This window comes from Gopherus evgoodei, chromosome 13 (genome assembly GCF_007399415.2).
Source record: "Gopherus evgoodei ecotype Sinaloan lineage chromosome 13, rGopEvg1_v1.p, whole genome shotgun sequence".
Classification (NCBI taxonomy): Eukaryota; Metazoa; Chordata; order Testudines; family Testudinidae; genus Gopherus; species Gopherus evgoodei.
In genome coordinates this window covers 20,437,601-20,451,546 of record NC_044334.1, presented here as the reverse complement: position 1 = coordinate 20,451,546, position 13,946 = coordinate 20,437,601, and the positions used below count along the sequence as shown (strand labels likewise).

Below are 13,946 nucleotides of genomic sequence, written 5' to 3'. Positions count from 1 at the left end.
GCAAATAATACTCCTGCCATAACTTTTTTAAGAGTTTTTCTCTTTTAGGAGGCAGAAGAACACCCACATAAGAAGGAAGGCTTAGTAGAAAGTGAGCTGAGAGCATAATAATGGTTCTGTTATGTTACCAACAGCAGACACTTTAATAATAATAATAATAATAATTAATAATAAAAAATAAATAAAAGAATGGATATTCTTATTTTTTCCTGAGAGGGGGTAAATTAAAGTGAAACTTAGTGATGTTCTGTTACTACTCTCTAGGGGGTTACTATAACTTGAAACAAAAAGACTATAAACCCCTTTCTCCTGTAATCACACTGAATAAAAGAAGCCTCACAAGTATTTGTTAAGACAACGGGGAGTCCTCGTGGCACCTTAGAGACTAACAAATTTATTTGGGCATAAGCTTTCATGGGCTAAAACCCACTTCATCAGATGCATGGAGTGGAAAATTTGTTAGTGAGCTGTTGAAGGCAGAGCTGTGATGCAACTTGTTCACTTGGGGAGATAATTTGTTCAAATTGGGTGATGCAGAACTAAACAGGTAGGGACACTCCTGTTCTGTTTAAATGTTTGATGTGAAAATATCTTTGTGCTGAGCTCCCTCTTAGAGGTTTAACAAGAAAAACTTATCTTTCTGCCTATTGCTTTAAATCCAGGAGTCATTTAAACCCACAGAAGAGCATGTGTTAGTGATAAGACTTCTTGTGAAGCATCTGCATGCTTTTGCCAACAGTCTGAAACCGGAGCCTCTCTCACCCTCAGCCCATTCCCATACAGCCAGCCCACTGGAGGAATTCAAGAGGTAGGTATATGTCAGACTGCCTTTCGAGCATGCAAAGCACTAATTAATACATACCTTGGCAGTTTTGCTTTTGTTGAGAGCTTGAAATTGCATTATGAGGAGGATGAGAGAGCCCACTTTTACACTCCTCATGCACTTTGGGCTGGAGTCCAGATCAGAATAGGGAAGAAGGAAGTAGTTGCTCCCAATCTACAATGGAAAATGCTTCAGCTTTTTAAAAAAGGGGGAGGGGATCAAACTGCTTTAAAGGTGCTAGTGTTTGTTCTGAGAACAGAGGGAAGTTGAAGCCAATTTAGAAGAGCAGTCAGACTGGTGCAAAAATAACTTATGTACGTATTTCTGTACGTATCTCTGAAAAGGACATGTGCAGATCAGTATTGGGTGGAGGAAAAGTTGTGTTAATGAAACTGCACCAGAGAGAAATTCCAGCTGAGAACACTGGGCAGCCTTCTTAGAGGCACTTGGGTTGCATTTGGCCCTGGAATAGCAAGTTGTGTGCATCACTATTAGAACTTTTCAGACATATTCAAATCATCGGCTCCTCCTTCAGCTGAGAGAGAACCTATCAAAACTTGTTACTTCTGTATTAAATGTTTGAGATAGTTCTTTATCATCTATTATTTGTTTATACATGTGTCTTTGTGTCTGAATCTCATTGCAGAGTTGTGATTCCTCGGTTTGTCCAGCAGAAGCTCTATATCTTCCTGCAGCATTGCTTTGGTCACTGGCCTCTGGATGCCTCTTTCAGAGCTGTATGTACCAGCCTTTATTTCTGCTGAGTTCATACAAAATCAGAGTTAGTTAATAAAACACTGGGCCAGCTGCAGTGGTAAAACTACTGTTTTTGTAGAACTGTTCACTGTTCATGATTTTCTTTCCCTCAGGAGGAGGGAAATAAACACTTATTAAGACTAGAGTTAGAAATGACGTGTAGTAAAGGTATGGGAAGGGGAATTCTTAGATACTGGTGAAACTATGTTGTGGTGGTTCCCTTTATGGAAATGACTACAAGTTGAGAACAAGCTATTCTTACTACAGAGAACCTGTATGTTTATGGATAAATTTGGCCTATCTAAAAATACACTCTAATCTTGTTGTAACTAACCAGACTAGGAGAAGAAATATGGCTTTAATTTCTTATATCGAGATGTTTTAAATATACATTCCTCCTCCTTCAGGGAATTGACATGGCTGGGTCAGTTATGTTGCCATGTTTGGCAGAGATAGGACAGAATAGACCATTGGGAATCTTCTTGGGGTGAAATCTTAATTCAACTGAAGTCAAAGTTGTCACGGACTTCAGTGGGGCCAAGATTTCACCCCCTGTTGCCTAGTAGTTTCTTGCGTGAGAAGAAGGACTGAAAAAGCATTAATACAAAATGCTATTCAGCCCATCCACCATGTGTCTCACTAAACTATATGGTGCCTCAGTGAATGATATTAAATGTCATAATAACACAATCTTCAAGCGTGATGAATACATTAACGTGGCCAACCAATAACTCTCTGACACCGCCGGTTATAAAGAACTCAAAGAAGATCCCACAAAACAATTTACTCATCAAATCCTTCCCCAAACAACTCCAAGAGAAACTCTACAAACTCATCCCCCAAGAACCCTCCTCAGGAACCTCCTACGTGCTTCCCAAGGTATACAAACAAGGGAACCCAGACAGACCCATCATATCTGGCCATGGCACTCTCACAGAAGGAATATTGGGACTTATAGAAACCATCTTCAAACCACTCACCAAGCAAAGGGCCAGCTTCCTTCAAGACACAACCAACCTCTTCCACAAACGCTGCAATATTAACAACCTCCCTCAGAACACCATCCTTTCCAGCAGGGATGTTACGTCTCTGTACACCAACATTCCTCACAATGATGGCATAGCTGCCTGCTTCAGATATTTACAAAACAATGGACAACCTGCAGATATCCAACCTAAACATATTGCTGAACTTACCTATTTCATCCTCGCCCATAACAATTTTACACTTCCAGAACAGCCAGGGGTACTAGGATGGCTCGTCAATATGCCAGCCTCTTCATGGGCCACCTTCAAGAATTTCTGGACAAATGCACCATGAAACTAATAATGTATCTGAGATACATTGATGATATTTTCATCCTCTGGACAGACACTCTCTCATAGATTTGCACCACAACTTCCCACGGATCACCATACCTACCTTCATAGATGCAGTAACCATCCCAAACACACCAAGAAATCTGTTATCTACAGCCAGGCACTCAGATACCACAGAATATGCTCAGAGGAGGAAGTCCAGGATGTACACCTTAACACGGTCAAAACTGTCTAAATAACTGCACTTCACCAGAGAAGTAGATCCCGTCATAGAGCAGGCCACCCAAATACCGTGAGAGAACTTGTTTCAATACAGAAATAACCCCCCCTCCAACCGCACACCCCTAGTTGTTTCCTACCACCCCACATTGGAACCCATACGGGGTATCATCAAACAACTACAACCCACACTTGATGAGGACCCCATCCTGAATGAAATCTTTCCTGAACCCCCTCTTCTGGCCTTCAAACAACCCTCCCAGCCTCTCCAAGCTCATCATCAGAAGCAAGCTCCCAACAGACCAGGACACACCAACTCAAAGCTACACCAGACTCTGCCACTGGTCAGTATCGGCGGGACCAATGCTGTAAATTTGCAGACATTTACAGAGTGAGGTCGACGTAAGTTGACTTATGTTGACCTACCTCTGTAGTGTAGACCTGGCCTAAGCACATTTCCTAGACCTGAAGAAGAGCACTGTGTAAGCATGAAAGCTTGTCTCTCTCACCAACAGAGTTCGGTCAATACAAGATATTGTCTCACCCACCTTGTTTCTAATATCCTGGGTCCAACACTGCATACACCAATACTAGTGCATCAGTTTGATTGGTGGATGCATCTTCCTTTCCATGGCAGCCACTTGAGCACTCTTTCATCTAACTGTTATTGTAGAGGGTGAGCTGCTTGTTCAATACAACCAGGCATTTTGTTAATGGATTTTTACTAAGCATCTAGTTCTCTTCAGCTCTGATGCAAGAGCACATGATCACTAAAGACTTCCTCTTCAGGGCTGAGACTTTTGCAAGATATTTTCATTCCTTAATCCTTTTGTTGGCATTAAGAAAGTGGGTGTCATTGTCCACGGGACTTAGCAAAACAAACAAGTAAAATCTTCCTTCTTCAATTGAATTGATTTTTATGTTGTTGTGGTTTTGCTTCAGGTCCTGGAGATGTGGTTAAGCTACGTGCAGCCCTGGAGATATGCTCCTGAGAAACCACTTCAGAGTGCAGAGCTTCAGCCTCGCAGTGTATCAGAGAAATGGTAAACACAGAATTATTCCTGAGCAGAATCTGCAGCTCACTCTAATCCTGGCTTCAGCAGATGGCATCTATTAACTGTTAGAATTTTGCATATGAAAATCTCGAGGACAGAGTTTTAAATGTTGTTCCTTGTAAGCATCCAGTTCGTGGATACTGACCTGTGGAATTGTGACCAAGCACCCTCTTTCTTTATTGGGAGGTGGGGTCACAGAATGGAAAAGGTTGAGATCTGCTTTCCTAGTTTACCCCATTCAGTTCCTCCTGACTTGTTACTCTAAGTAGCTTTCTTCATACAGCAGGTGCCAGATTAGCCTTCCTGCTGAGGAAGAACAAAGACGGCATATCCGTCACCCTGACATGGGTAAAAGTATTTATTTGGCTTAAAGCTATATTGGTAAGCATATACCCTGGTCATTGTTTCCTCTGTTTGGACTCCTTGGTGTCTTTCCCTTTACTTCACCATCTCTCCCATGTTCAGCAAAGCGCCCCCAGGTGGCTCCAACGTTACAAACTACATTGCTCATTGCATTGTGCTGCATCCAAAATCCTGGGTCATAAGAACAGCCATGCTGGGTCAGACCAAAAGTCCATCTAGCCCAGTATCCTGTCTTCTGACAGTGGCTAATGCCAGGTGCTTCAGAGGGAATGAACAGAACAGGCGGTCATCGAGTGATCCATCCCCTGTCGTCCACTCCCAGCTTCTGGCAATCAGTAGCTTGGACATCCAGAGCATGATTTTGCGTCCCTGACCATCTTGCCTTGTAGACTATCCTCCATGAATTTATCTAGTTCTTTTTTTAAACCTGTTATAGTTTTGGCTTTTACAACAACATCCTCTATCAACGGGTTCCACAAATTGACTGTGCGTTGACTTGACAAACTGTTCTGAGGCATCTCCTCCTTCCCTAAGACCTATAGTGGCACAATCCATTCAGTGGTGAGGTTGGGTTTCATGAAGAGGCAGCACCAGTTTCTCTGGTTCCTGGATACTTGTGCAGGAGACAGTGATAGAAACCACACTTCAGGCTTCAGCTTGCCTCTGAAGTCCTTCCATTGCACATCTGTGCAACTAGCTATCTGCCAGCACAAAGTCAGAGATTGTTACTGGTACCAAAAAACGCTTGAGTAAGGAGGGACATTTGAGGGACATTTGTGTGTGTGTGAGAGAGAAATGGAAAGGATGAGATCATTCCAGTTGATGGTCTAAAATATATTCTGTGAAATTATTTATTTGGCAGACTGAATATACTTACTCCTTATTTTAATAGCTGTATTCACAAACCCATTGTTACTTTGATAGGGCTCCCTTCATTCAAGAGAACCTACTGATGTACACCAAGCTATTTGTAGGCTTTCTGAACCGAGCTCTCCGCACCGATTTGGTCAGCGCTAAAAATGCCCTGATGGTGTTCCGAGTAGCCAAGGTCTTTGCTCAGCCCAACCTAGCTGAAATGATCCAGAAAGGTAACTGAATACCATGTTGCCTCCTTGCAGTGTTCTGCCCTGCTTTGTCCCATGGCAACTCTTTTCCCTCAGAAGCATGGAGAAATGTGAATTGGAGGATTCAATGTCTGCCTCATGTGACATTGAAGTTCAGAGACCTGATGTCTCTGCTTCTATTTACAGTATTGGTTTCATACATATATACAAGTTTTTCTTATTTTTTTTTCTAATTTCCGTTCATCAGTCTCACTCATTCCTATTTGTTCTAACTAACACAAAAAAACCCACGATGCTGTGCATTTTTAGTAAACAGAAACTCCTTGTGTTTTACAACCTCCTTATTGTTTTGTGCTGTTTTGGTTATTAATCAGCTCAGAATTAAAACTTTGTAATGTTCTACAGAAATTTTATATTTACTCAGACTTCAGCAAGATGGCAAGTGAGCAAGAACTTGCACTCCAAGTTCTAGATATCAGTTCAAAGTGTCCTGAAAGCTGCATGTTGAGAGGCCTGGGGTATAGTAAGGTGGGCGCAGGGGGGGCGGCGTACAAGAGGGTTTAGGCATGCAACAAAAATTTCGGGTGCTGGAACATGCTCAGCTGGGCAGGTATAGGGACCATAATATCCTTTCCAACAACCAATCATGGCCTAGAAGTACTATGTCTACATAGACTTAGATGCACCATTGTAATAGTGAAAGCTCTTTCTGCCGTATGAGTGAAGATTCAGTGGAAAACTCAGACTCATAGACTTTAAGGTCAAAAGGGACCATTGTAATCATCTAGTGTGACCTCCTGCACAATGCAGGCCACAGAATCTAACCCACCCACTCCTGTAACAAACCCCTAACTTATGTCTGATTTATTGAAGTCCTCAGATTGTGGACTTGAACTAATAACTAGGGCCCTGCCCTCCTCCTCCTCCCCACAAATAACCTCGCAACCTTGTTACAATGAGTGGTTAAAAAATTATATTGCTAGATCCCCAAATCAGAGGAAGGTATAACCTGGTTTTCTCCACCCCACATCATCTTATCCCAAATTCTAGGAGAGCAGTTGCTCCTGGAGCCAGAACTTGTTATCCCTCACCGTCAACACCGAATTTTCATGACCCCAACTCTTGGTGGGAGCTTCTTGTCATCATGGCCTCCAGCAATCACAGATGCCTCATTTAAGGTGAAGAGTCATGTTTACTGCCTGGAAGGACAGGATTCCCAGTACAAGCAGATGTTTGGTCCAGAAGTCAGGAATTTGGTAAGCAATGACCTTGCTTACTTTCTCTGTGTAAGCCTCTTTATTGCTGTTGTGAGGGGTATGTCTTCATACTGAATATCTGTTCCATCACGTAAGGGGGGGGAGAAATTTAAGCTCTTTAAAAGTAGGGGGTGAATCAGGAGTTGGGGGTGGTTATAGAATCTATTTGAAAGGTCCATAACAAGTGTGAAAATAGAAATGTACAGACTGTTTTCCAGTCTTGAAGGGTGGGGTGGACTGGGCTTGCAGCTTTGGAGCAATCTGGTATGGGCATGTACTTGTTTCATCTCTCAACAATGACTGTGTGTATTTCTGATTCATAGTGTTAATAATCAATACCTAGCAGCAAGCCAGTTAAAAATGGTGTAGCAGAGGGAGAGGGACTCTCCCTAAGCAGCAGGCTAGTGAATTGAAGGAAGATGCATCTCAAAGGAAACAGAGGGGCACTTGCATTCCTCTGAATGCCCCAACTGCAGTGATTTCCTTTATTCTATTGGAGTTGGAGCACATGACTACTACCAGCACAAGTCCATGTCAGCCAAGGGAATGAATGTGCTGATTCTGTTCTGACTGTCAAGTCACCAGGCAGACTTGTATTCACATGCTGGTGCCTATTACTGACTTTATTTGATTGCATTATTTAGTCATCTGCCTGTCTTTTATTTTTCAGGTATTAAGATTGGCCCAGTTAATAGGCCAGGCCCAGCAAACAGCAAAATCCATATCAGACCACTCTGCAGAGACCATGGCTAGTCAGTCCTTCCTATCCTGGTTTAGGTTCAGCCCTTCTGACATGAATGGTTCCTATACAGGAAATGACCTAGATGAGATTGGGCAAGACAGCATCAAGAAAACAGATGAATATTTGGAGAAGGCACAGGAGTACCTATGCCAGATCTTTCGAGTATGTAACTTCCTTCCAAGTGCTGTCACTGGGAAGTGGCATGAATGGGAGTCAGGATTCCTGCAGTCTACTTCCAGCTTTCTCACTTACTTGCAGTGTGATCATTGGCAAGTCATGTACACCAACATTTCAAAAGTGGACACTCATTTTGAGTACCTCAATTTTTGGTGCCCATCTTGAGACACTTTAGAATTGATTTTTTTCCCAGGGGTGCTGAGCGCCTGTAAACCTCTTGACTATTGCTAAAGTTGCGGGTGCTGTGCACTTGAAAATATCAATCCCAAGCTAAGTTCCCTCTGAGCTGTGTGGCCACGCAGCTGGGTATTAAGCCCCATGCAGGGGCCCTGAGCTGCTGCGGTGAGAGAGAGCTGGGGGAGTCCTCTCTCCCCAGTGCAGCCCTGATGTAGCCTGCACCCCAAACCCTTCATCCCCGAACTCACCCCAGAGCCTTCTCCCCTAGCCAGAGCCCTCACCCCCTACACCCAACCCTCTGTCCCAGCCCTAAGCCCCCTCCCACACCCCAAACCCCTCATCCTCAGCCCCACCCCAGAGCCCTCACTCCTCCTCCCCCACACCCAACCGTCTGCCTCAGCCCCAAGCCCCCTCCCACACTCTGAACCCTTCAGTCCCACCTCCACCACATGAATTTTGTTATGTGCACCAATATGAAGGTGATATGTCACACATCACCTCTATATTGGTGCACAAAACAAAATTCATTCTGCACACGGACATAAAAAATGAGAGGGAATACTGATCCCAAGCCATGTTAAACTAGGCACCCACAGTAAGTAGCCACTTAGAAAAATTCCATAATTTTCCTACTTACCAAGGGGCATTTTATGGCTTACTGTTTTTAAAGCACTTTGAGATTTTCTAATGAAAGATACTGTAGAAATGCAAAAGTGATAAAGCTAATAGAAGATACTAGAAGATGGCTGCTTCTCTCATTAAGCTGAAAGGAAGCAAAGAGATTTTACACAAGTTCACTTGCACATGGCTGGGAGAAGATAGAACTAAGCAACAGCTATGGGAAGACTAGGATGTAGTGAGCGAATAATACTTCTGTCTGCCAGGTCTTGCCACCTGATGAAAACAATTTAGAATGTAGTTGCTTTTTTAAAAATTATTTATATTGTAGACTGGTAAATAGGTTGTTTTCAGTACCTGTTCTGTTGTCAGTCATTGGCTATGTGGTTCTCAAGGGCTGCACAGGAGCTGGTGAATGGGGAAATAGGTGGAACAGAAAAAGGTCATAAAACTGATTAATTATGAAGAAATTGTTCTTTTTGACTAGTTGAATGAAGCCCAGCTGACCCAAATGATTATGAATTGTGGAGCAGCTCAGGATGAGAATGGAAAGAAGAAACTTCCAGACTGCATTGAGAGTGAGGATGGACTAATTCTTACGCCTCTTGGCAGGTATCAGGTAAGAGGGAAAAGCTTCCAGACCAATACTTCTAGACTTCTGTTTAAAAAAGCAGAGTGTATGCCTGGACATCAAAATAAATAGCTTGTCAGGGCTGGGAGGAGAGATACCAGTCTGTATGCAATTCAAATTTGAGCTATAAAGTACATTATTTCCTTTCCTGTTCCTAGATCATAAATGGCTTACGGCGATTTGAGATAGAATACCAAGGAGATACTGATCTTCAACCCATTAGAAGTTATGAAAATGCCACTCTAGTGCGACTGTTGTTCCAGTTATCCTCAGGAATTAATCAAAGGGTAAGTGCAATGAGAAGTCGTCTTTCTCTTTTTCAGTTGCATATTCCTATTCTCCCTCTGACCTGTGTCAATGTACAACTTACACACTTGCTTTGTACTCTCGCCATTAATATGACTTCTGCATGAGTTTGCAAATATTCCATAGGGCTCCTCTTCTAGCCTGGAATCACTTTTCTTCCCTATTGCTCAAGATTTGTAAATGTCACAACATTCTCTCTAAATCAGAAACAGTACACTGAAATGTATTGTTCATGGTAGATGAGGTAGAAGGAATGTCCTTCACAGGATCATATTAGCACATACAAGCATAATGAAAGAATACTCTGTTTCCCTAGTTGTCAAAATAAGCAGGAAAAGGATTAATCCAACCAAACCCTTTTATTCTTTCTTTCCTCCTATGTCTCACTCCTTTTAAGCTCTGTTTTGTAGCTTGATGGTTAATCCTCTCTCCACCGTATCCTGACATCATATGTATACACCACTGTTGTTCCAGATTTCCTTCTGTTGGTTTAGCGCTTTGTACCGCTCATAGTAAATTAGCAGAATTACTACAGTACAAATGTAAATTTGTGTTGGAACAATTCTAACTTTTGAAAGACACATGAGTTTTGAGTTAATTGCTATAATCCTCTTTCCTGTCCCCTTAATACAAACCAAAACATAAAAGCAACATTTTTCAGTGTGAACTTAAAATCCACATTTTAATTTTTGTTTACATTTTTCTTGTTCTGTTACTGACTTTGTTTTTCTTATTTTAGTTTGCTGATCAAATGGAGATTCTCTGCTCCAGGGAAGACTTTATTGGCAGGTTGTGTCGCTATCATCTTACCAATCCGTTTCTTGTAGAGAAGGGCAGGCACAGCCCAGCACTGAAACAAAGGTCAGGATGTTCTCGGCGACCAAGGATCAGTCTGAGATTTCTGGCTAGCTACAGGACTCTTCTTTCTTTGTTCATGATATACTTCATTGCATCTTGGTTCTGCATTGGACCACTGGCCTGCGCATTCATTATTCTCCTCGGTTATCTTCTTTATGCAATAGTAATGACTTTCTTCACTGAAAGGTGGAAACCTCATCAACACTAATTTTTCCCTTCAGCGTACACTGTAAAACGAACTCTTTAAGGATAAAAGTACAGTGCTTCATGATTAAAAGCCTTCGGCAAAGGATCACTTCAAAACTTTTAAGTGTGCTTTTTTTATATTAAAGTTGAGCCAGAGGGATACATTTGTGGTTGTAGAAGCCACTGTAATCTGTGTAAATTCTGTTTTGATAAACTGTCTTTTCTATACAGTTTACTGAATGTACAGGATGAGAGAGACTGCTTGTGGTTTGGGGAACAACCACCAGTGATTATGGAGCTGAAATGAACAGCCCAAAGTAGCTGTGGGAAACTACACATAGAAACAGCTCTAGATTTGGCAATCTATCCATAGTGCAGCTTTTCACTTTTACCATTTCATGTGGGAATTGGCCATTTGAACTTCTTTCTGCAGGTTTTATATCATGTTGCTGGGGAGGCGGTTTTCAGTGTGACAAAGGCAATAGTAGCCACAAATCATGAGTTCTGTACACAAAGCTGAATCCCAAAAAATCAGTAGGATAAAAAATAAACAAGTTTTTGGCTTCAGTTACTCAAAAGAAATCGGGGGGAAATAGGTAATAATGGTTTGGCTCAGAAACAGGAGAAGGGAGTTGCATCTTGTTGCCAGCTACATATGATTGCTTTGATTTGCAAAAAATTGCATTATAAATATTTCAAAGTACCAGGAAAGGAGGAAGAGCTGGGGGCAGGAATCCCATAGCCTAGCACAGAGGCTAACTGCATTCCCTTTTCTGAACCAATACCTACTTGTTGTCTTCACTGGTCCCTGTCTTTTCAAAATGAGGAACTCTGGGAGTTGATTCTTTTACCATTTAACTTGGCAGCAACAACAACCCATGAGTCATGTGCTAAAGAAGAGAATTTAGCATTCATCTAAACTAAAGTTCTAGTTTTCTGTGTATCCCCTGATGCCATTGGTCCAGCATTCCTACTGTGACTGCCATTAGCGCCTAGTGTGAATAAATCAGTCACTCCACACACTGTAGTATAAAACTATCAAAGAAACTGTAACCTTCCGTGGTACTGACACTGGGTTGTAGAAAGGAAATTTATATCTTTTAACATTTTCTCCAGAACTTGAGCTGTGACTAGATTTTTATCCACCCACCATGAAATGGGTTCCTTTCTGCCCTCACTACTTCTTTAGCAAGTGGTCTGCCTTCCCAACAACAAACTACTTTAGAAAAGAGTCACCAACTAAACCAAAGTAAATTGAGCTTCTTTGTTTAAACAAACATGTTTAAGGAATCAGTTAGTTTAACCTGCTCTTCCCTGAAATACACTGCTGCCAGGTGCAGTTGTGGCACTTGTGGTGTAAAGGATTAAATACACTTTGCAGTAGTGAGATGTAAGGAGCACATAATTTGCATTAAGTGGAATAAGTGTGTTCAGTTTTCTCTTACCTATATGTATGCATTTAATAGATATGTGTTTGGAAAACAGCTAACATTTGGCTCTAGATTAGGAACTTTCTGATACATTAAATCATAAATTTTTGGCAGCACCCAAACTATTTTTCCATGTTTCCTGATAACTGCATTTCCAGCTTATGTTCACTGGATTTGGTAAACCCTTCTGTCATCTTGTTCAATCAAATTTCTCTTTGTGGTACAAGTTTCTTCTTTTGAAACCACGTGTGTAAATTAAAGTGCTTGCTTGATTTATTTTTAAAGCAAAGTCTCCTGGTGTGTTTTTGTGTTAAACCTTCTTTTTGAGCAGGACTGTGTTGCATTGTGTGTAAATGAAATAGTGAGTACTGTACTATGCATTTATTTTCAATAAGATTTTGTTAGTTTCTTTCTAGTACTGCAATTTGTTCTGGTAGATGGCATAAAAGTAGTATGTTTAGGCCTCTGATTTGTAGCCCTGGGTTCAAAATCTCTCAAGTTTCATTCTTTAATAAATGTGCTACCTTTCCAGGAAGAAAAGAATCACCAACTAAACCAAAGTAAATTGAGCTTCTTTGTTTAAACAGAAAACATGTTTAAGGAATCAGTTAGTTTAACCTGCTCTCCCCTGAAATACACTGCTGCCAGGTGCAGTTGTGGCACTTGTGGTGTAAAGGATTATGTACACCTTCCAGTAGTGAGATGTAAGGTACCATATAATATCCTTTGGGCAGAGATTTGTCACTTTTCATTTTATTTGTAAAGCATCTTGCTCACCTATGAGCCTGTATAAATAACACTTGTCCATTGTCACACCCAAATCACATTGTCACATGATTGCTGGCTTCTGCACCAGATGACTTGGACTGACACAGTACTGGTGCAGATAGCTTTGTGTAAGCACTACACTTTTATGGCTGAGCATGAAATTTGCCAACATATCTTTAAAAGTGGTACAGAAGAGGTGAAGTTGGACAGCAAAAGCAGAATAAAAAATGTAGACTTTCTTTCACCATAAGCTGACCTGGAAAAAACTTTGGGAGGTCTGATCTTTTTCCCTGTCAAGGCAGCATTGATCCCCTTGCTCTCAAATACTGCCATTCTTAGCCCAAGATGGCAGGGCAGCTAGCCATAATGCAATGGGCAGACAATAGTGAAGAATGGTTTCTAACCATCAGAGAAGTCCCTCCACCTTTCCAGTTGGAAGGCAGTCCCAGAAGTAACTTGTTTTAAGACTGAGCTTAATAAGTTTTATGAAGGAGATGGTAGGAGGAGATTGCCTATAATGGCATAAGGCCATCTGGAACTGCTATTAGCAATTATCTCCTATTGCCATGTGGAGGGGAAGGCTCTGATTTACTACAGATAATTATTTCCCAGGTGTCTGGCTGGTGGCTGTAGCCTATAGCATCAGATTCTAACTGATCATACTGTGGGATGGGGAAGGAATTTTTCTCCCAAGTCAGAGTGGTAGACAGCCTAGGGTTGTTTTTTTTTTTAAACTTTCCTTTGCAGGGCAGTTCCTTTGCTGGTTTGAACTTACTAGAGTCTCTGTAACTTGAAGGCATTAAATCAAGATTTGAGGAGTAAGTAACTCAGCCAGAGCTTATGGGACTGCGACAGGAATGGATGGGGGAGGTTCTGTGGCTTGCAATGTGCAGGAGCTCAGACTAGATGATCTTGCTGGTCCCCTCTGGCTTTAGAGTCTCTGCCAACAGGATGTTGTATGTGCTATGGTGCATTAGTGCCCAAGTGCTGCTAGGCCCTTCCCCTGCCACTGCAGGAGGTGGTGTCCCCGTGCCAGGTGCTGAGCAGGGCTCCTGCTAGCAGCCCCTCGCCTCCCTGCTCCTCAAGCCCCAGGCCCCGAGTACCAGTTCAGAGCCTTGCACGGCGGCCCTGCTCCGGCAGGGGGCGGGCAGGCTCTCCACGCGGACCGTGTGCCCCGCTGCCAAAGCGAGGCCGCCTC

At 42.2% G+C, this 13,946-nt stretch overlaps 1 protein-coding gene across 1 annotated transcript in view; it reads left to right on the top strand.

Moving 5' to 3' along the window:
• Nucleotides 1-12,263, top strand: part of SMPD4 (sphingomyelin phosphodiesterase 4) — a 28,336-nt gene extending 16,073 nt beyond the window's left edge. Inside the window, exons 11-19 of the mRNA XM_030582857.1 lie at nt 663-808; nt 1,470-1,560; nt 4,060-4,160; nt 5,460-5,623; nt 6,650-6,855; nt 7,526-7,759; nt 9,057-9,188; nt 9,359-9,487; nt 10,246-12,263. Coding sequence (XP_030438717.1) covers nt 663-808; nt 1,470-1,560; nt 4,060-4,160; nt 5,460-5,623; nt 6,650-6,855; nt 7,526-7,759; nt 9,057-9,188; nt 9,359-9,487; nt 10,246-10,572 — 1,530 coding nt within the window. The 3' untranslated portion in view covers nt 10,573-12,263. The remainder of the gene's footprint in view (nt 1-662; nt 809-1,469; nt 1,561-4,059; nt 4,161-5,459; nt 5,624-6,649; nt 6,856-7,525; nt 7,760-9,056; nt 9,189-9,358; nt 9,488-10,245) is intronic.
• The last annotated feature ends 1,683 nt before the right edge of the window (nt 12,264-13,946 follow it).